The sequence below is a fragment of the Salmo salar genome, unplaced genomic scaffold (assembly GCF_905237065.1).
Source record: "Salmo salar unplaced genomic scaffold, Ssal_v3.1, whole genome shotgun sequence".
NCBI lineage: Eukaryota > Metazoa > Chordata > Actinopteri > Salmoniformes > Salmonidae > Salmo > Salmo salar.
The window spans coordinates 77,918-100,175 of record NW_025548161.1 but is presented as its reverse complement, the minus strand read 5'-3'; the positions used below and the strand labels follow the sequence as shown (position 1 = coordinate 100,175).

The window sequence follows — 22,258 nt, the reverse complement described above, 5'->3', positions numbered from 1 at the left end:
TACCCAGTACAGCCAGTAGAGTACTGGTCACCCCTCAGAGCCTGGTTCCTCTGGTCTACCCAGTACAGCCAGTAGAGTACTGGTCACCCCTCAGAGCCTGGTTCCTCTCTACCCAGTACAGCCAGTAGAGGACTGGTCACCCCTCAGAGCCTGGTTCCTCTGGTCTACCCAGTACAGCCAGTAGAGGACTGGTAACCCCTCAGAGCCTGGTTCCTCTCTACCCAGTACAGCCAGTAGAGGACTGGTCACCCCTCAGAGCCTGGTTCCTCTGGTCTACCCAGTACAGCCAGTAGAGGACTGGTCACCCCTCAGAGCCTGGTTCCTCTCTACCCAGTACAGCCAGTGGAGGACTGGTCACCCCTCAGAGCCTGGTTCCTCTCTACCCAGTACAGCCAGTAGAGGACTGGTCACCCCTCAGAGCCTGGTTCCTCTCTACCCAGTACAGCCAGTAGAGGACTGGTCACCCTTCAGAGCCTGGTTCCTCTGGTCTACCCAGTACAGCCAGTAGAGGACTGGTCACCCCTCAGAGCATGGTTCCTCTGGTCTACCCAGTACAGCCAGTAGAGGACTGGTCACCCCTCATAGCCTGGTTCCTCTCTACCCAGTACAGCCAGTAGAGGACTGGTCACCCCTCAGAGCCTGGTTCCTCTCTACCCAGTACAGCCAGTAGAGGACTGGTCACCCCTCAGAGCCTGGTTCCTCTGGTCTACCCAGTACAGCCAGTAGAGGACTGGTCACCCCACAGAGCCTGGTTCCTCTGGTCTACCCAGTACAGCCAGTAGAGGACTGGTCACCCCTCAGAACCTGGTTCCTCTGGTCTACCCAGTACAGCCAGTAGAGGACTGTTCACCCCTCAGAGCCTGGTTCCTCTGGTCTACCCAGTACAGCCAGTAGAGGACTGGTCACCCCTCAGAGCCTGGTTCCTCTCTACCCAGTACAGCCAGTAGAGGACTGGTCACCCCTCAGAACCTGGTTCCTCTGGTCTACCCAGTACAGCCAGTAGAGGACTGGTCACCCCTCAGAGCCTGGTTCCTCTGGTCTACCCAGTACAGCCAGTAGAGTACTGGTCACCCCTCAGAGCTTGGTTCCTCTCTACCCAGTACAGCCAGTAGAGGACTGGTCACCCCTCAGAGCCTGGTTCCTCTGGTCTACCCAGTACAGCCAGTAGAGTACTGGTCACCCCTCAGAGCTTGGTTCCTCTCTACCCAGTACAGCCAGTAGAGGACTGGTCACCCCTCAGAGCCTGGTTCCTCTGGTCTACCCAGTACAGCCAGTAGAGGACTGGTCACCCCTCAGAGCCTGGTTCCTCTCTACCCAGTACAGCCAGTAGAGGACTGGTCACCCCTCAGAGCCTGGTTCCTCTGGTCTACCTAGTACAGCCAGTAGAGGACTGGTCACCCCTCAGAGCCTGGTTCCTCTCTACCCAGTACAGCCAGTAGAGGACTGGTCACCCCTCAGAGCCTGGTTCCTCTGGTCTACCCAGTACAGCCAGTAGAGGACTGGTCACCCCTCAGTGCCTGGTTCCTCTGGTCTACCCAGTACAGCCAGTAGAGGACTGGTCACCCCTCAGAGCCTGGTTCCTCACTACCCAGTACATCCAGTAGAGGACTGGTCACCCCTCAGAGCCTGGTTCCTCTGGTCTACCCAGTACAGCCAGTAGAGGACTGGTCACCCCTCAGAGCCTGGTTCCTCTGGTCTACCCAGTACAGCCAGCAGAGGACTGGTCACCCCTCAGAGCCTGGTTCCTCTGGTCTACCCAGTACAGCCAGTAGAGGACTGGTCACCCCTCAGAGCCTGGTTCCTCTGGTCTACCCAGTACAGCCAGTAGAGGACTGGTCACCCCTCAGAGCCTGGTTCCTCTGGTCTACCCAGTACAGCCAGTAGAGGACTGGTCACCCCTCAGAGCCTGGTTCCTCTCTACCCAGTACAGCCAGTAGAGGACTGACCACCCCTCAGAGCCTGGTTCCTCTGGTCTACCCAGTACAGCCAGTAGAGGACTGGTCACCCCTCAGAGCCTGGTTCCTCTGGTCTACCCAGTACAGCCAGTAGAGGACTGGTCACCCCTCAGAGCCTGGTTCCTCTCTACCCAGTACAGCCAGTAGAGGACTGGTCACCCCGCAGAGCCTGGTTCCTCTGGTCTACCCAGTACAGCCAGTAGAGGACTGGTCACCCCTCAGAGCCTGGTTCCCCTCTACCCAGTACAGCCAGTAGAGGACTGGTCACCCCTCAGAGCCTGGTTCCTCTGGTCTAACCAGTACAGCCAGTAGAGGACTGGTCACCCCTCAGAGCCTGGTTCCTCTGGTCTACCCAGTACAGCCAGTAGAGGACTGGTCACCCCTCAGAGCCTGGTTTCTGTCTACCCAGTACAGCCAGTAGAGGACTGGTCACCCCTCAGAGCCTGGTTCCTCTGGTCTGCCCAGTACAGCCAGTAGAGGACTGGTCACCCCTCAGAGCCTGGTTCCTCTGGTCTACCCAGTACAGCCAGCAGAGGACTGGTCATCCCTCAGAGCCTGGTTCCTCTGGTCTACCCAGTACAGCCAGTAGAGGACTGGTCACCCCTCAGAGCCTGGTTCCTCTGGTCTACCCAGTACAGCCAGTAGAGGACTGGTCACCCCTCAAAGCCTGGTTCCTCTGGTCTACCCAGTACAGCCAGTAGAGGACTGGTCACCCCTCAGAGCCTGGTTCCTCTGGTCTACCCAGTACAGCCAGTAGAGTACTGGTCACCCCTCAGAGCCTGGTTCCTCTCTACCCAGTACAGCCAGTAGAGGACTGGTCACCCCTCAGAGCCTGGTTCCTCTGGTCTACCCAGTACAGCCAGTAGAGGACTGGTAACCCCTCAGAGCCTGGTTCCTCTCTACCCAGTACAGCCAGTAGAGGACTGGTCACCCCTCAGAGCCTGGTTCCTCTGGTCTACCCAGTACAGCCAGTAGAGGACTGGTCACCCCTCAGAGCCTGGTTCCTCTCTACCCAGTACAGCCAGTGGAGGACTGGTCACCCCTCAGAGCCTGGTTCCTCTCTACCCAGTACAGCCAGTAGAGGACTGGTCACCCCTCAGAGCCTGGTTCCTCTGGTCTACCCAGTACAGCCAGTAGAGGACTGGTCACCCCTCAGTGCCTGGTTCCTCTGGTCTACCCAGTACAGCCAGTAGAGGACTGGTCACCCCTCAGAGCCTGGTTCCTCACTACCCAGTACATCCAGTAGAGGACTGGTCACCCCTCAGAGCCTGGTTCCTCTGGTCTACCCAGTACAGCCAGTAGAGGACTGGTCACCCCTCAGAGCCTGGTTCCTCTGGTCTACCCAGTACAGCCAGCAGAGGACTGGTCACCCCTCAGAGCCTGGTTCCTCTGGTCTACCCAGTACAGCCAGTAGAGGACTGGTCACCCCTCAGAGCCTGGTTCCTCTGGTCTACCCAGTACAGCCAGTAGAGGACTGGTCACCCCTCAGAGCCTGGTTCCTCTGGTCTACCCAGTACAGCCAGTAGAGGACTGGTCACCCCTCAGAGCCTGGTTCCTCTCTACCCAGTACAGCCAGTAGAGGACTGACCACCCCTCAGAGCCTGGTTCCTCTGGTCTACCCAGTACAGCCAGTAGAGGACTGGTCACCCCTCAGAGCCTGGTTCCTCTGGTCTACCCAGTACAGCCAGTAGAGGACTGGTCACCCCTCAGAGCCTGGTTCCTCTCTACCCAGTACAGCCAGTAGAGGACTGGTCACCCCGCAGAGCCTGGTTCCTCTGGTCTACCCAGTACAGCCAGTAGAGGACTGGTCACCCCTCAGAGCCTGGTTCCCCTCTACCCAGTACAGCCAGTAGAGGACTGGTCACCCCTCAGAGCCTGGTTCCTCTGGTCTAACCAGTACAGCCAGTAGAGGACTGGTCACCCCTCAGAGCCTGGTTCCTCTGGTCTACCCAGTACAGCCAGTAGAGGACTGGTCACCCCTCAGAGCCTGGTTTCTGTCTACCCAGTACAGCCAGTAGAGGACTGGTCACCCCTCAGAGCCTGGTTCCTCTGGTCTGCCCAGTACAGCCAGTAGAGGACTGGTCACCCCTCAGAGCCTGGTTCCTCTGGTCTACCCAGTACAGCCAGCAGAGGACTGGTCATCCCTCAGAGCCTGGTTCCTCTGGTCTACCCAGTACAGCCAGTAGAGGACTGGTCACCCCTCAGAGCCTGGTTCCTCTGGTCTACCCAGTACAGCCAGTAGAGGACTGGTCACCCCTCAAAGCCTGGTTCCTCTGGTCTACCCAGTACAGCCAGTAGAGGACTGGTCACCCCTCAGAGCCTGGTTCCTCTGGTCTACCCAGTACAGCCAGTAGAGTACTGGTCACCCCTCAGAGCCTGGTTCCTCTCTACCCAGTACAGCCAGTAGAGGACTGGTCACCCCTCAGAGCCTGGTTCCTCTGGTCTACCCAGTACAGCCAGTAGAGGACTGGTAACCCCTCAGAGCCTGGTTCCTCTCTACCCAGTACAGCCAGTAGAGGACTGGTCACCCCTCAGAGCCTGGTTCCTCTGGTCTACCCAGTACAGCCAGTAGAGGACTGGTCACCCCTCAGAGCCTGGTTCCTCTCTACCCAGTACAGCCAGTGGAGGACTGGTCACCCCTCAGAGCCTGGTTCCTCTCTACCCAGTACAGCCAGTAGAGGACTGGTCACCCCTCAGAGCCTGGTTCCTCTCTACCCAGTACAGCCAGTAGAGGACTGGTCACCCCTCAGAGCCTGGTTCCTCTGGTCTACCCAGTACAGCCAGTAGAGGACTGGTCACCCCACAGAGCCTGGTTCCTCTGGTCTACCCAGTACAGCCAGTAGAGGACTGGTCACCCCTCAGAACCTGGTTCCTCTGGTCTACCCAGTACAGCCAGTAGAGGACTGTTCACCCCTCAGAGCCTGGTTCCTCTGGTCTACCCAGTACAGCCAGTAGAGGACTGGTCACCACTCAGAGCCTGGTTCCTCTGGTCTACCCAGTACAGCCAGCAGAGGACTGGTCACCCCTCAGAGCCTGGTTCCTCTGGTCTACCCAGTACAGCCAGTAGAGGACTGGTCACCCCTCAGAGCCTGGTTCCTCTGGTCTACCCAGTACACCCAGTAGAGTACTGGTCACCCCTCAGAGCCTGGTTCCTCTCTACCCAGTACAGCCAGTAGAGGACTGGACACCCCTCAGAGCCTGGTTCCTCTGGTCTACCCAGTACAGCCAGTAGAGGACTGGTCACCCCTCAGAGCCTGGTTCCTCTGGTCTACCCAGTACAGCCAGCAGAGGACTGGTCATCCCTCAGAGCCTGGTTCCTCTGGTCTACCCAGTACAGCCAGTAGAGGACTGGTCACCCCTCAGAGCCTGGTTCCTCTGGTCTACCCAGTACAGCCAGTAGAGGACTGGTCACCCCTCAAAGCCTGGTTCCTCTGGTCTACCCAGTACAGCCAGTAGAGGACTGGTCACCCCTCAGAGCCTGGTTCCTCTGGTCTACCCAGTACAGCCAGTAGAGTACTGGTCACCCCTCAGAGCCTGGTTCCTCTCTACCCAGTACAGCCAGTAGAGGACTGGTCACCCCTCAGAGCCTGGTTCCTCTGGTCTACCCAGTACAGCCAGTAGAGGACTGGTAACCCCTCAGAGCCTGGTTCCTCTCTACCCAGTACAGCCAGTAGAGGACTGGTCACCCCTCAGAGCCTGGTTCCTCTGGTCTACCCAGTACAGCCAGTAGAGGACTGGTCACCCCTCAGAGCCTGGTTCCTCTCTACCCAGTACAGCCAGTGGAGGACTGGTCACCCCTCAGAGCCTGGTTCCTCTCTACCCAGTACAGCCAGTAGAGGACTGGTCACCCCTCAGAGCCTGGTTCCTCTCTACCCAGTACAGCCAGTAGAGGACTGGTCACCCCTCAGAGCCTGGTTCCTCTGGTCTACCCAGTACAGCCAGTAGAGGACTGGTCACCCCTCAGAGCATGGTTCCTCTGGTCTACCCAGTACAGCCAGTAGAGGACTGGTCACCCCTCATAGCCTGGTTCCTCTCTACCCAGTACAGCCAGTAGAGGACTGGTCACCCCTCAGAGCCTGGTTCCTCTCTACCCAGTACAGCCAGTAGAGGACTGGTCACCCCTCAGAGCCTGGTTCCTCTGGTCTACCCAGTACAGCCAGTAGAGGACTGGTCACCCCACAGAGCCTGGTTCCTCTGGTCTACCCAGTACAGCCAGTAGAGGACTGGTCACCCCTCAGAACCTGGTTCCTCTGGTCTACCCAGTACAGCCAGTAGAGGACTGTTCACCCCTCAGAGCCTGGTTCCTCTGGTCTACCCAGTACAGCCAGTAGAGGACTGGTCACCCCTCAGAGCCTGGTTCCTCTCTACCCAGTACAGCCAGTAGAGGACTGGTCACCCCTCAGAACCTGGTTCCTCTGGTCTACCCAGTACAGCCAGTAGAGGACTGGTCACCCCTCAGAGCCTGGTTACTCTGGTCTACCCAGTACAGCCAGTAGAGTACTGGTCACCCCTCAGAGCTTGGTTCCTCTCTACCCAGTACAGCCAGTAGAGGACTGGTCACCCCTCAGAGCCTGGTTCCTCTGGTCTACCCAGTACAGCCAGTAGAGTACTGGTCACCCCTCAGAGCTTGGTTCCTCTCTACCCAGTACAGCCAGTAGAGGACTGGTCACCCCTCAGAGCCTGGTTCCTCTGGTCTACCCAGTACAGCCAGTAGAGGACTGGTCACCCCTCAGAGCCTGGTTCCTCTCTACCCAGTACAGCCAGTAGAGGACTGGTCACCCCTCAGAGCCTGGTTCCTCTGGTCTACCTAGTACAGCCAGTAGAGGACTGGTCACCCCTCAGAGCCTGGTTCCTCTCTACCCAGTACAGCCAGTAGAGGACTGGTCACCCCTCAGAGCCTGGTTCCTCTGGTCTACCCAGTACAGCCAGTAGAGGACTGGTCACCCCTCAGTGCCTGGTTCCTCTGGTCTACCCAGTACAGCCAGTAGAGGACTGGTCACCCCTCAGAGCCTGGTTCCTCACTACCCAGTACATCCAGTAGAGGACTGGTCACCCCTCAGAGCCTGGTTCCTCTGGTCTACCCAGTACAGCCAGTAGAGGACTGGTCACCCCTCAGAGCCTGGTTCCTCTGGTCTACCCAGTACAGCCAGTAGAGGACTGGTCACCCCTCAGAGCCTGGTTCCTCTCTACCCAGTACAGCCAGTAGAGTACTGGTCACCCCTCAGAGCTTGGTTCCTCTCTACCCAGTACAGCCAGTAGAGGACTGGTCACCCCTCAGAGCCTGGTTCCTCTGGTCTACCCAGTACAGCCAGTAGAGGACTGGTCACCCCTCAGAGCCTGGTTCCTCTGGTCTAACCAGTACAGCCAGTAGAGGACTGGTCACCCCTCAGAGCCTGGTTCCTCTGGTCTACCCAGTACAGCCAGCAGAGGACTGGTCACCCCTCAGAGCCTGGTTCCTCTGGTCTACCCAGTACAGCCAGTAGAGGACTGGTCACCCCTCAGAGCCTGGTTCCTCTGGTCTACCCAGTACAGCCAGTAGAGGACTGGTCACCCCTCAGAGCCTGGTTCCTCTGGTCTACCCAGTACAGCCAGTAGAGGACTGGTCACCCCTCAGAGCCTGGTTCCTCTCTACCCAGTACAGCCAGTAGAGGACTGGCCACCCCTCAGAGCCTGGTTCCTCTGGTCTACCCAGTACAGCCAGTAGAGGACTGGTCACCCCTCAGAGCCTGGTTCCTCTGGTCTACCCAGTACAGCCAGTAGAGGACTGGTCACCCCTCAGAGCCTGGTTCCTCTCTACCCAGTACAGCCAGTAGAGGACTGGTCACCCCGCAGAGCCTGGTTCCTCTGGTCTACCCAGTACAGCCAGTAGAGGACTGGTCACCCCTCAGAGCCTGGTTCCCCTCTACCCAGTACAGCCAGTAGAGGACTGGTCACCCCTCAGAGCCTGGTTCCTCTGGTCTAACCAGTACAGCCAGTAGAGGACTGGTCACCCCTCAGAGCCTGGTTCCTCTGGTCTACCCAGTACAGCCAGTAGAGGACTGGTCACCCCTCAGAGCCTGGTTTCTGTCTACCCAGTACAGCCAGTAGAGGACTGGTCACCCCTCAGAGCCTGGTTCCTCTGGTCTGCCCAGTACAGCCAGTAGAGGACTGGTCACCCCTCAGAGCCTGGTTCCTCTGGTCTACCCAGTACAGCCAGTAGAGGACTGGTCACCCCTCAGAGCCTGGTTCCTCTGGTCTACCCAGTACAGCCAGCAGAGGACTGGTCATCCCTCAGAGCCTGGTTCCTCTGGTCTACCCAGTACAGCCAGTAGAGGACTGGTCACCCCTCAGAGCCTGGTTCCTCTGGTCTACCCAGTACAGCCAGTAGAGGACTGGTCACCCCTCAAAGCCTGGTTCCTCTGGTCTACCCAGTACAGCCAGTAGAGGACTGGTCACCCCTCAGAGCCTGGTTCCTCTGGTCTACCCAGTACAGCCAGTAGAGTACTGGTCACCCCTCAGAGCCTGGTTCCTCTCTACCCAGTACAGCCAGTAGAGGACTGGTCACCCCTCAGAGCCTGGTTCCTCTGGTCTACCCAGTACAGCCAGTAGAGGACTGGTAACCCCTCAGAGCCTGGTTCCTCTCTACCCAGTACAGCCAGTAGAGGACTGGTCACCCCTCAGAGCCTGGTTCCTCTGGTCTACCCAGTACAGCCAGTAGAGGACTGGTCACCCCTCAGAGCCTGGTTCCTCTCTACCCAGTACAGCCAGTGGAGGACTGGTCACCCCTCAGAGCCTGGTTCCTCTCTACCCAGTACAGCCAGTAGAGGACTGGTCACCCCTCAGAGCCTGGTTCCTCTCTACCCAGTACAGCCAGTAGAGGACTGGTCACCCCTCAGAGCCTGGTTCCTCTGGTCTACCCAGTACAGCCAGTAGAGGACTGGTCACCCCACAGAGCCTGGTTCCTCTGGTCTACCCAGTACAGCCAGTAGAGGACTGGTCACCCCTCAGAACCTGGTTCCTCTGGTCTACCCAGTACAGCCAGTAGAGGACTGTTCACCCCTCAGAGCCTGGTTCCTCTGGTCTACCCAGTACAGCCAGTAGAGGACTGGTCACCACTCAGAGCCTGGTTCCTCTGGTCTACCCAGTACAGCCAGCAGAGGACTGGTCACCCCTCAGAGCCTGGTTCCTCTGGTCTACCCAGTACAGCCAGTAGAGGACTGGTCACCCCTCAGAGCCTGGTTCCTCTGGTCTACCCAGTACACCCAGTAGAGTACTGGTCACCCCTCAGAGCCTGGTTCCTCTCTACCCAGTACAGCCAGTAGAGGACTGGACACCCCTCAGAGCCTGGTTCCTCTGGTCTACCCAGTACAGCCAGTAGAGGACTGGTCACCCCTCAGAGCCTGGTTCCTCTCTACCCAGTACAGCCAGTAGAGGACTGGTCACCCCTCAGAGCCTGGTTCCTCTGGTCTACCCAGTAAAGCCAGTAGAGGACTGGTCACCCCTCAGAGCCTGGTTCCTCTCTACCCAGTACAGCCAGTAGAGTACTGGTCACCCCTCAGAGCCTGGTTCCTCTCTACCCAGTACAGCCAGTAGAGGACTGGTCACCCCTCAGAGCCTGGTTCCTCTCTACCCAGTACAGCCAGTAGAGTACTGGTCACCCCTCAGAGCCTGGTTCCTCTCTACCCAGTACAGCCAGTAGAGGACTGGTCACCCCTCAGAGCCTGGTTCCTCTGGTCTAACCAGTACAGCCAATAGAGGACTGGTCACCCCTCAGAGCCTGGTTCCTCTGGTCTACCCAGTACAGCCAGTAGAGGACTGGTCACCCCTCAGAGCCTGGTTCCTCTGGTCTACCCAGTACAGCCAGTAGAGGACTGGTCACCCCTCAGAGCCTGGTTCCTCTGGTCTACCCAGTACAGCCAGTAGAGGACTGGTCACCCCTCAGAACCTGGTTCCTCTGGTCTACCCAGTACAAAGAGTAGAGGACTGGTCACCCCTCAGAGCCTGGTTCATCTGGTCTACCCAGTACAGCCAGTAGAGTACTGGTCACCCCTCAGAGCCTGGTTCCTCTGGTCTACCCAGTACAGCCAGTAGAGGACTGGTCACCCCTCAGAGCCTGGTTCCTCTCTACCCAGTACAGCCAGTAGAGGACTGGTCACCCCTCAGAACCTGGTTCCTCTGGTCTACCCAGTACAGCCAGTAGAGGACTGGTCACCCCTCAGAGCCTGGTTCCTCTCTACCCAGTACAGCCAGTAGAGGACTGGTCACCCCTAAGAGCCTGGTTCCTCTCTACCCAGTACAGCCAGTAGAGGACTGGTCACCCCTCAGAGCCTGGTTCCTCTGGTCTACCCAGTACAGCCAGTAGAGGACTGGTCACCCCTCAGAGCCTGGTTCCTCTGGTCTACCCAGTACAGCCAGTAGAGGACTGGTCACCCCTCAGAGCCTGGTTCCTCTCTACCCAGTACAGCCAGTAGAGTACTGGTCACCCCTCAGAGCTTGGTTCCTCTCTACCCAGTACAGCCAGTAGAGGACTGGTCACCCCTCAGAGCCTGGTTCCTCTGGTCTACCCAGTACAGCCAGTAGAGGACTGGTCACCCCTCAGAGCCTGGTTCCTCTGGTCTACCCAGTACAGCCAGTAGAGGACTGGTCACCCCTCAGAGCCTGGTTCCTCTGGTCTAACCAGTACAGCCAGTAGAGGACTGGTCACCCCTCAGAGCCTGGTTCCTCTGGTCTACCCAGTACAGCCAGCAGAGGACTGGTCACCCCTCAGAGCCTGGTTCCTCTGGTCTACCCAGTACAGCCAGTAGAGGACTGGTCACCCCTCAGAGCCTGGTTCCTCTGGTCTACCCAGTACAGCCAGTAGAGGACTGGTCACCCCTCAGAGCCTGGTTCCTCTGGTCTACCCAGTACAGCCAGTAGAGGACTGGTCACCCCTCAGAGCCTGGTTCCTCTCTACCCAGTACAGCAAGTAGAGGACTGGCCACCCCTCAGAGCCTGGTTCCTCTGGTCTACCCAGTACAGCCAGTAGAGGACTGGTCACCCCTCAGAGCCTGGTTCCTCTGGTCTACCCAGTACAGCCAGTAGAGGACTGGTCACCCCTCAGAGCCTGGTTCCTCTCTACCCAGTACAGCCAGTAGAGGACTGGTCACCCCGCAGAGCCTGGTTCCTCTGGTCTACCCAGTACAGCCAGTAGAGGACTGGTCACCCCTCAGAGCCTGGTTCCCCTCTACCCAGTACAGCCAGTAGAGGACTGGTCACCCCTCAGAGCCTGGTTCCTCTGGTCTAACCAGTACAGCCAGTAGAGGACTGGTCACCCCTCAGAGCCTGGTTCCTCTGGTCTACCCAGTACAGCCAGTAGAGGACTGGTCACCCCTCAGAGCCTGGTTTCTGTCTACCCAGTACAGCCAGTAGAGGACTGGTCACCCCTCAGAGCCTGGTTCCTCTGGTCTGCCCAGTACAGCCAGTAGAGGACTGGTCACCCCTCAGAGCCTGGTTCCTCTGGTCTACCCAGTACAGCCAGCAGAGGACTGGTCACCCCTCAGAGCCTGGTTCCTCTGGTCTACCCAGTACAGCCAGTAGAGGACTGGTCACCCCTCAGAGCCTGGTTCCTCTGGTCTACCCAGTACAGCCAGTAGAGGACTGGACACCCCTCAGAGCCTGGTTCCTCTGGTCTACCCAGTACAGCCAGTAGAGGACTGGTCACCCCTCAGAGCCTGGTTCCTCTCTACCCAGTACAGCCAGTAGAGGACTGGTCACCCCTCAGAGCCTGGTTCCTCTGGTCTACCCAGTACAGCCAGTAGAGGACTGGTCACCCCTCAGAGCCTGGTTCCTCTGGTCTACCCAGTACAGCCAGTAGAGGACTGGTCACCCCTCAGAGCCTGGTTCCTCTGGTCTACCCAGTACAGCCAGTAGAGGACTGGTCACCCCTCAGAGCCTGGTTCCTCTCTACCCAGTACAGCCAGTAGAGGACTGGTCACCCCTCAGAGCCTGGTTCCTCTCTACCCAGTTTAGCCAGTAGAGGACTGGTCACCCCTCAGAGCCTGGTTCCTCTCTACCCAGTACAGCCAGAAGAGGACTGGTCACCCCTCAGAGCCTGGTTCCTCTGGTCTACCCAGTACAGCCAGTAGAGGACTGGTCACCCCTCAGAGCCTGGTTCCTCTGGTCTAACCAGTACAGCCAATAGAGGACTGGTCACCCCTCAGAACCTGGTTCCTCTGGTCTACCCAGTACAGCCAGTAGAGGACTGGTCACCCCTCAGAGCCTGGTTCCTCTGGTCTATCCAGTACAGACAGTAGAGGACTGGTCACCCCTCAGAGCCTGGTTCCTCTGGTCTACCCAGTACAGCCAGTAGAGGACTGGTCACCCCTCAGAGCCTGGTTCCTCTGGTCTAACCAGTACAGCCAATAGAGGACTGGTCACCCCTCAGAACCTGGTTCCTCTGGTCTACCCAGTACAGCCAGTAGAGGACTGGTCACCCCTCAGAGCCTGGTTCCTCTGGTCTATCCAGTACAGACAGTAGAGGACTGGTCACCCCTCAGAGCCTGGTTCCTCTGGTCTACCCAGTACAGCCAGTAGAGGACTGGTCACCCCTCAGAGCCTGGTTCCTCTGGTCTACCCAGTACAGCCAGTAGAGGACTGGACACCCCTCAGAGCCTGGATCCACTCTACCCAGTACAGCCAGTAGAGGACTGGTCACCCCTCAGAGCCTGGTTCCTCTGGTCTACCCAGTACAGCCAGTAGAGGTTCTTACCCAGGTGATAGACTAGATCAGGTTTATATTCCAGTGATATGTAACCAGAGGTAGAGAGGTTCTTACCCAGGTGATAGACTAGATCAGGTTTATATTCCAGTGATATGTAACCAGAGGTAGAGAGGTTCTTACCCAGGTGATAGACTAGATAAGGTTTATATTCCAGTGATATGTAACCAGAGGTAGAGAGGTCCTTACCCAGGTGATAGACTAGATAAGGTTTATATTCCAGTGATATGTAACCAGAGGTAGAGAGGTTCTTACCCAGGTGATAGACTAGATAAGGTTTATATTCCAGTGATATGTAACCAGAGGTAGAGAGGTTCTTACCCAGGTGATAGACTAGATAAGGTTTATATTCCAGTGATATGTAACCAGAGGTAGAGAGGTTCTTACCCAGGTGATAGACTAGATCAGGTTTATATTCCAGTGATATGTAACCAGAGGTAGAGAGGTTCTTACCCAGGTGATAGACTAGATAAGGTTTATATTCCAGTGATATGTAACCAGAGGTAGAGAGGTTCTTACCCAGGTGATAGACTAGATAATGTTTATATTCCAGTGATATGTAACCAGAGGTAGAGAGGTTCTTACCCAGGTGATAGACTAGATAAGGTTTATATTCCAGTGATATGTAACCAGAGGTAGAGAGGTTCTTACCCAGGTGATAGACTAGATAAGGTTTATATTCCAGTGATATGTAACCAGAGGTAGAGAGGTTCTTACCCAGGTGATAGACTAGATAAGGTTTATATTCCAGTGATATGTAACCAGAGGTAGAGAGGTTCTTACCCAGGTGATAGACTAGATAAGGTTTATATTCCAGTGACATGTAACCAGAGGTAGAGAGGTTCTTACCCAGGTGATAGACTAGATAAGGTTTATATTCCAGTGATATGTAACCAGAGGTAGAGAGGTTCTTACCCAGGTGATAGACTAGATAAGGTTTATATTCCAGTGATATGTAACCAGAGGTAGAGAGGTTCTTACCCAGGTGATAGACTAGATAAGGTTTATATTCCAGTGATATGTAACCAGAGGTAGAGAGGTTCTTACCCAGGTGATAGACTAGATAAGGTTTATATTCCAGTGATATGTAACCAGAGGTAGAGAGGTTCTTACCCAGGTGATAGACTAGATAAGGTTTATATTCCAGTGATATGTAACCAGAGGTAGAGAGGTTCTTACCCAGGTGATAGACTAGATAAGGTTTATATTCCAGTGATATGTAACCAGAGGTAGAGAGGTTCTTACCCAGGTGATAGACTAGATAAGGTTTATATTCCAGTGATATGTAACCAGAGGTAGAGAGGTTCTTACCCAGGTGATAGACTAGATAAGGTTTATATTCCAGTGATATGTAACCAGAGGTAGAGAGGTTCTTACCCAGGTGATAGACTAGATAAGGTTTATATTCCAGTGATATGTAACCAGAGGTAGAGAGGTTCTTACCCAGGTGATAGACTAGATAAGGTTTATATTCCAGTGATATGTAACCAGAGGTAGAGAGGTTCTTACCCAGGTGATAGACTAGATCAGGTTTATATTCCAGTGATATGTAACCAGAGGTAGAGAGGTTCTTACCCAGGTGATAGACTAGATAAGGTTTATATTCCAGTGATATGTAACCAGAGGTAGAGAGGTTCTTACCCAGGTGATAGACTAGATAAGGTTTATATTCCAGTGATATGTAACCAGAGGTAGAGAGGTTCTTACCCAGGTGATAGACTAGATAAGGTTTATATTCCAGTGATATGTAACCAGAGGTAGAGAGGTTCTTACCCAGGTGATAGACTAGATCAGGTTTATATTCCAGTGATATGTAACCAGAGGTAGAGAGGTTCTTACCCAGGTCCTTGACAATGTCAGGTTCCAGATCCAGTAGAATCCTGTAAAATGCTGATTTCACTCTTGTTGTGTCTTCTGCTTCTTCTAGGGCCAAGAACAACAGTCTCATCTGGTCCTGGCTGGTCGCAGCAGCACTGATCTGAGAGTTCATCTCATCAGGGATCAAGTCCTTCTTGTGCAGCTCAGATGCTATGAATTTCCCCTTGGAAACCATCTGAATGAGGTGATCCTTGTGTCTGTCCACAAACCGGGCATCAACTAGACAGGAAAGAAAACAGATGTAGAGTTATATACTGTAGAACAAGAGGACATTACTAGTCAGGTTAGATGTAGAGTTATATACTGTAGAACAAGAGGACATTACTAGACAGGTTAGATGTAGAGTTATATACTGTAGAACAAGAGGACATTACTAGACAGGTTAGATGTAGAGTTATATACTGTAGAACAAGAGGACATTACTAGTCAGGTTAGATGTAGAGTTATATACTGTAGAACAAGAGGACATTACTAGTCAGGTTAGATGTAGAGTTATATACTGTAGAACAAGAGGACATTACTAGTCAGGTTAGATGTAGAGTTATATACTGTAGAACAAGAGGACATTACTAGTCAGGTTAGATGTAGAGTTATATACTGTAGAACAAGAGGACATTACTAGTCAGGTTAGATGTAGAGTTATATACTGTAGAACAAGAGGACATTACTAGTCAGGTTAGATGTAGAGTTATATACTGTAGAACAAGACAAATCCATGAGGTCTGTGATTAACAGTTGATCCATCAGTATTATAGTAATAAACCATGAGGTCTGTGATTAACAGTTGACCCATCAGTATTATAGTAATAAACCATGAGGTCTGTGATTAACAGTTGACCCATCAGTATTATAGTAATAAACCATGAGGTCTGTGATTAACAGTTGACCCATCAGTATTATAGTAATAAACCATGAGGTCTGTGATTAACAGTTGACCCATCAGTATTATAGTAATAAACCATGAGGTCTGTGATTAACAGTTGACCCATCAGTATTATAGTAATAAACCATGAGGTCTGTGATTAACAGTTGACCCATCAGTATTATAGTAATAAACCATGAGGTCTGTGATTAACAGTTGACCCATCAGTATTATAGTAATAAACCATGAGGTCTGTGATTAACAGTTGACCCATCAGTATTATAGTAATAAACCATGAGGTATGTGATTAACAGTTGACCCATCAGTATTATAGTAATAAACCATGAGGTCTGTGATTAACAGTTGACCCATCAGTATTATAGTAATAAACCATGAGGTCTGTGATTAACAGTTGACCCATCAGTATTATAGTAATAAACCATGAGGTCTGTTGAGTTTATATTTACATGTTGAGTTTATATTTTTGTTCATTGTACTGTATATATTTTTTATAACTACAGGCTTAAAAAAATGCTAAATCTAACAGCTAAAAGATCATTATTGTATGACGATCTTAAAAAAATTCATTCCAGATATAGATATAGATAAACTTGATATCGCCCTGTAAAGACTCAAGAATTATGAATAATATTAGTATGACCATGATAATCATCAGCTCTATATGTGAAACAGTTCCATACCACTAATGAATACAGTACCATAATAAGACAGGGAAATATCTGACTGAGGGACTCTTAATGATGAGACATCAAGGACCAGTCAGAGATCAGGTTAAACTCTCCTTCAGTATGTTTAATATCTCTGACTGAGGGACTCTTAATGATGAGAATTCAAGGTCTACCCAGTACAGCCAGTAGAGGACTGGTCACCCCTCAGAGCCTGGTTCCTCTGGTCTACCCAGTACAGCCAGTAGAGGACTGGTCACCCCTCATAGCCTGGTTCCTCTCTACCCAGTACAGCCAGTAGAGGACTGGTCACCCCTCATAGCCTGGTTCCTCTCTACCCAGTACAGCCAGTAGAGGACTGGTCACCCCTCAGAGCCTGGTTCCTCTGGTCTACCCAGTACAGCCAGTAGAGGACTGGTCACCCCTCATAGCCTGGTTCCTCTCTACCCAGTACAGCCAGTAGAGGACTGGTCACCCCTCAGAGCCTGGTTCCTCTGGTCTACCCAGTACAGCCAGTAGAGGACTGGTCACCCCTCAGAGCCTGGTTCCTCTCTACCCAGTACAGCCAGTAGAGGACTGGTCACCCCTCAGAGCCTGGTTCCTCTGGTCTACCCAGTACAGCCAGTAGAGGACTGGTCACCCCTCAGAGCCTGGTTCCTCTCTACCCAGTACAGCCAGTAGAGGACTGGTCACCCCTCAGAGCCTGGTTCCTCTGGTCTATCCAGTACAGCCAGTAGAGGACTGGTCACCCCTCAGAGCCTGGTTCCTCTGGTCTACCCAGTACAGCCAGTAGAGGACTGGTCACCCCTCAGAGCCTGGTTTCTCTCTACCCAGTACAGCCAGTAGAAGACTGGTCACCCCTCAGAGCCTGGTTCCTCTCTACCCAGTACAGCCAGTAGAGGACTGGTCACCCCTCAGAGCCTGGTTCCTCTCTACCCAGTACAGCCAGTAGAGGACTGGTCACCCCTCAGAGCCTGGTTCCTCTCTACCCAGTACAGCCAGTAGAGGACTGGTCACCCCTCAGAGCCTGGTTCCTCTCTACCCAGTACAGCCAGTAGAGGACTGGTCACCCCTCAGAGCCTGGTTCCTCTCTACCCAGTACAGCCAGTAGAGGACTGGTCACCCCTCAGAGCCTGGTTCCTCTGGTCTACCCAGTACAGCCAGTAGAGGACTGGTCACCCCTCAGAGCCTGGTTCCTCTGGTCTACCCAGTACAGCCAGTAGAGGACTGGCCACCCCTCAGAGCCTGGTTCCTCTGGTCTACCCAGTACAGCCAGTAGAGGACTGGTCACCCCTCAGAGCCTGGTTCCTCTGGTCTACCCAGTACAGCCAGTAGAGGACTGGTCACCCCTCAGAGCCTGGTTCCTCTCTACCCAGTACAGCCAGTAGAGGACTGGTCACCCCTCAGAGCCTGGATCCTCTGGTCTACCCAGTACAGTCAGTAGAGGACTGGTCACCCCTCAGAGCCTGGTTCCTCTCTACCCAGTACAGCCAGTAGAGGACTGGTCACCCCTCAGAGCCTGGTTCCTCTCTACCCAGTACAGCCAGTAGAGGACTGGTCACCCCTCAGAGCCTGGTTCCTCTGGTCTACCCAGTACAGCCAGTAGAGGACTGGCCACCCCTCAGAGCCTGGTTCCTCTCTACCCAGTACAGCCAGTAGAGGACTGGTCACCCCTCAGAGCCTGGTTCCTCTGGTCTACCCAGTACAGCCAGTAGAGGACTGGTCACCCCTCAGAGCCTGGTTCCTCTGGTCTACCCAGTACAGCCAGTAGAGGACTGGTCACCCCTCAGAGCCTGGTTCCTCTGGTCTACCCAGTACAGCCAGTAGAGGACTGGTCACCCCTCAGAGCCTGGTTTCTCTCTACCCAGTACAGCCAGTAGAAGACTGGTCACCCCTCAGAGCCTGGTTCCTCTCTACCCAGTACAGCCAGTAGAGGACTGGTCACCCCTCAGAGCCTGGTTCCTCTCTACCCAGTACAGCCAGTAGAGGACTGGTCACCCCTCAGAGCCTGGTTCCTCTCTACCCAGTACAGCCAGTAGAGGACTGGTCACCCCTCAGAGCCTGGTTCCTCTCTACCCAGTACAGCCAGTAGAGGACTGGTCACCCCTCAGAGCCTGGTTCCTCTCTACCCAGTACAGCCAGTAGAGGACTGGTCACCCCTCAGAGCCTGGTTCCTCTGGTCTACCCAGTACAGCCAGTAGAGGACTGGTCACCCCTCAGAGCCTGGTTCCTCTGGTCTACCCAGTACAGCCAGTAGAGGACTGGCCACCCCTCAGAGCCTGGTTCCTCTGGTCTACCCAGTACAGCCAGTAGAGGACTGGTCACCCCTCAGAGCCTGGTTCCTCTGGTCTACCCAGTACAGCCAGTAGAGGACTGGTCACCCCTCAGAGCCTGGTTCCTCTCTACCCAGTACAGCCAGTAGAGGACTGGTCACCCCTCAGAGCCTGGATCCTCTGGTCTACCCAGTACAGTCAGTAGAGGACTGGTCACCCCTCAGAGCCTGGTTCCTCTCTACCCAGTACAGCCAGTAGAGGACTGGTCACCCCTCAGAGCCTGGTTCCTCTCTACCCAGTACAGCCAGTAGAGGACTGGTCACCCCTCAGAGCCTGGTTCCTCTGGTCTACCCAGTACAGCCAGTAGAGGACTGGCCACCCCTCAGAGCCTGGTTCCTCTCTACCCAGTACAGCCAGTAGAGGACTGGTCACCCCTCAGAGCCTGGTTCCTCTGGTCTACCCAGTACAGCCAGTAGAGGACTGGTCACCCCTCAGAGCCTGGTTCCTCTGGTCTACCCAGTACAGCCAGTAGAGGACTGGTCACCCCTCAGAGCCTGGTTCCTCTGGTCTACCCAGTACAGCCAGTAGAGGACTGGCCACCCCTCAGAGCCTGGTTCCTCTGGTCTACCCAGTACAGCCAGTAGAGGACTGGTCACCCCTCAGAGCCTGGTTCCTCTGGTCTACCCAGTACAGCCAGTAGAGGACTGGTCACCCCTCAGAGCCTGGTTCCTCTCTACCCAGTACAGCCAGTAGAGGACTGGTCACCCCTCAGAGCCTGGTTCCTCTGGTCTACCCAGTACAGTCAGTAGAGGACTGGTCACCCCTCAGAGCCTGGTTCCTCTCTACCCAGTACAGCCAGTAGAGGACTGGTCACCCCTCAGAGCCTGGTTCCTCTCTACCCAGTACAGCCAGTAGAGGACTGGTCACCCCTCAGAGCCTGGTTCCTCTGGTCTACCCAGTACAGCCAGTAGAGGACTGGCCACCCCTCAGAGCCTGGTTCCTCTCTACCCAGTACAGCCAGTAGAGGACTGGTCACCCCTCAGAGCCTGGTTCCTCTGGTCTACCCAGTACAGCCAGTAGAGGACTGGTAACCCCTCAGAGCCTGGTTCCTCTCTACCCAGTACAGCCAGTAGAGGACTGGTCACCCCTCAGAGCCTGGTTCCTCTGGTCTACCCAGTACAGCCAGTAGAGGACTGGTCACCCCTCAGAGCCTGGTTCCTCTCTACCCAGTACAGCCAGTAGAGGACTGGTCACCCCTCAGAGCCTGGTTCCTCTCCACCCAGTACAGCCAGTAGAGGACTGGTCACCCCTCAGAGCCTGGTTCCTCTGGTCTACCCAGTACAGCCAGTAGAGGACTGGTCACCCCTCAGAACCTGGTTCCTCTGGTCTACCCAGTACAGCCAGTAGAGGACTGGTCACCCCTCAGAGCCTGGTTCCTCTCTACCCAGTACAGCCAGTAGAGGACTGGTCACCCCTCAGAGCCTGGTTCCTCTGGTCTACCCAGTACAGCCAGTAGAGGACTGGTCACCCCTCAGAACCTGGTTCCTCTCTACCCAGTACAGCCAGTAGAGGACTGGTCACCCTTCAGAGCCTGGTTCCTCTGGTCTACCCAATACAGCCAGTAGAGGACTGGTCACCCCTCAGAGCCTGGTTCCTCTCTACCCAGTACAGCCAGTAGAGGACTGGTCACCCCTCAGAGCCTGGTTCCTCTGGTCTACCCAGTACAGCCAGTAGAGGACTGGTCACCCCTCAGAGCCTGGTTCCTCTCTACCCAGTACAGCCAGTAGAGGACTGGTCACCCCTCAGAACCTGGTTCCTCTCTACCCAGTACAGCCAGTAGAGGACTGGTCACCCCTCAGAACCTGGTTCCTCTCTACCCAGTACAGCCAGTAGAGGACTTTACAATAACATGAAGTTGGAGAAGAACAGACTTTCACACAACTCACCCATCTCTATTCTGACCTCCTCTGTAGACAGTAGATACAACATGATGTATTATGGGTACTAGAACATGAAGACAGACTACACCCTCTCTATTCTGACCTCCTCTGTAGACAGTAGATACAACATGATGTATTATGGGTACTAGAACATGAAGACAGACTACATCCTCTCTATTCTGACCTCCTCTGTAGACAGTAGATACAACATGATGTATTATGGGTACTAGAACATGGAGACAGACTACATCCTCTCTATTCTGACCTCCTCTGTAGACAGTAGATAAAACATGATGTATTATGGGTAATTTCCTCTATTTCCTTTGATAATGTTGGTAATGTTGATAATTACATGAATATAGTAAACACAGAGACAACACTTACCCAGCTGTCCAGGCAGGTTTTGTTCACCTAGGGGGGAGAAATATATTCAGTCATCTTGTCACCAAAACAGACAGGAACACAGACAGACAGACAGGCAGAAACACAGACAGACAGACAGGCAGAAACACAGACAGACAGACAGGCAGAAACACAGACAGACAGACAGGCAGAAACACAGACAGACAGACAGACAGGCAGAAACACAGACAGAAACACAGACAGACAGAAACACAGACAGAAACACAGACAGAAACACAGACAGAAACACAGACAGAAACACAGACAGACAGACAGACAGACAGACAGACAGACAGACAGACAGACAGACAGACAGACAGACAGACAGACAGACAGACAGACAGACAGACAGGAACATAGGCAGACAGACAGGAACATAGACAGACAGACAGACAGACAGACAGACAGACAGACAGACAGACAGACAGACAGACAGACAGACAGACAGACAGACAGACAGACAGACAGACAGACAGACACACTACCTACAGACAGGAAGACGGGCGCATCAGACAAACACACTACCTACTAAATAAATAAATATATTGTCACGTCCTGACCAGCAGATGGAGCTGTTGTTGTAGTTTTGGGGTCAGGATGTGGCAGTCTTGTGTGTGTGATTGTTCTGTGTTGGTCTTGTGACTCCTGATCAGGAACAGCTGGGGATCGTTGTTCCTGATTGGGAGTCATATATGTAGGAGTATGTTTGTCACTTGGTTTTGTGGGTAGTTGTTTTTGCACTGCGTGTTGTGTGCCTGCAAAACTGTTCCTGTCTTATATATTGTTTGAATTATTAAGTGGATGCTCTACTCCTTTATTTTAAATAAAGATGAGTATTCACATACCTGCTGCGCCTTGGTCCATTTTTACAGAAGACAGCCGTTACAGAACTACCCACCACCAAAGGACCAAGCAGCAGAAGAGGAGGAAGCCACAGGAGAGAAAAAGGGAACAATGGACATGGGAGGACGTCCTGGACGGCAAGGGAGCCTACACCTGGGAGGAGATCCTGGCCGGAAGGGATCGCCTCCCATGGGAACAGGTGGAGGCACTCAGGAGAGTGGAGGCAGCTGGACAGAGGAACCATCGGGAACGTTACGCTGGAACACGGTTGGCTAGGAAACCCGAGAGGCAGCCCCAAGATTTTTTGTGGGGGGGCACACGGGTAGTTTGGCCAGGCCAGGGAAGAGCCGTAAGCCAGCTACCCGTGACTACAGGGAGGTGCGTGCGAGGTGGAGGGCGTCATGTTACGCTGAGGTGCGCACCATCTCGCCTATACGGACGCACAGCCCACTTCGCCCAGTACCAGCGCCCCGCAGGTGCCAGGGCAAGGGGAGCATCGAGCCGGAAAGGGTGATGCCAACCCTGCACTCAAGACCGCCAGTGCGCCCTTTCGGTCCGGTGTTTCCTGCTAGACACACTAGCATGGAGGTGCGTGTCTCCAGGCTGGTACGTCCAATACCTGCCCCACGCATCAGGAGTCAACAGTCGTCATCAGAGCTGCCCGCCAGTCAACAGTCACCAGAG

At 54.1% G+C, this 22,258-nt stretch overlaps 1 protein-coding gene across 2 annotated transcripts in view; it reads right to left on the bottom strand.

Moving 5' to 3' along the window:
* Window positions 1-22,258, bottom strand: part of LOC123723899 (erythroid membrane-associated protein) — a 99,316-nt gene that overhangs the window by 47,184 nt on the left and 29,874 nt on the right. The window contains exons 7-8 of one of the 2 annotated variants that reach the window (XM_045711976.1): window positions 20,714-20,740; window positions 14,530-14,787 (exon numbers count right to left, since the gene is read on the bottom strand). In XM_045711976.1, coding sequence (XP_045567932.1) covers window positions 14,530-14,787; window positions 20,714-20,740 — 285 coding nt within the window. The remainder of the gene's footprint in view (window positions 1-14,529; window positions 14,788-20,713; window positions 20,741-22,258) is intronic. The other variant, XM_045711977.1, reaches the window with a different exon arrangement.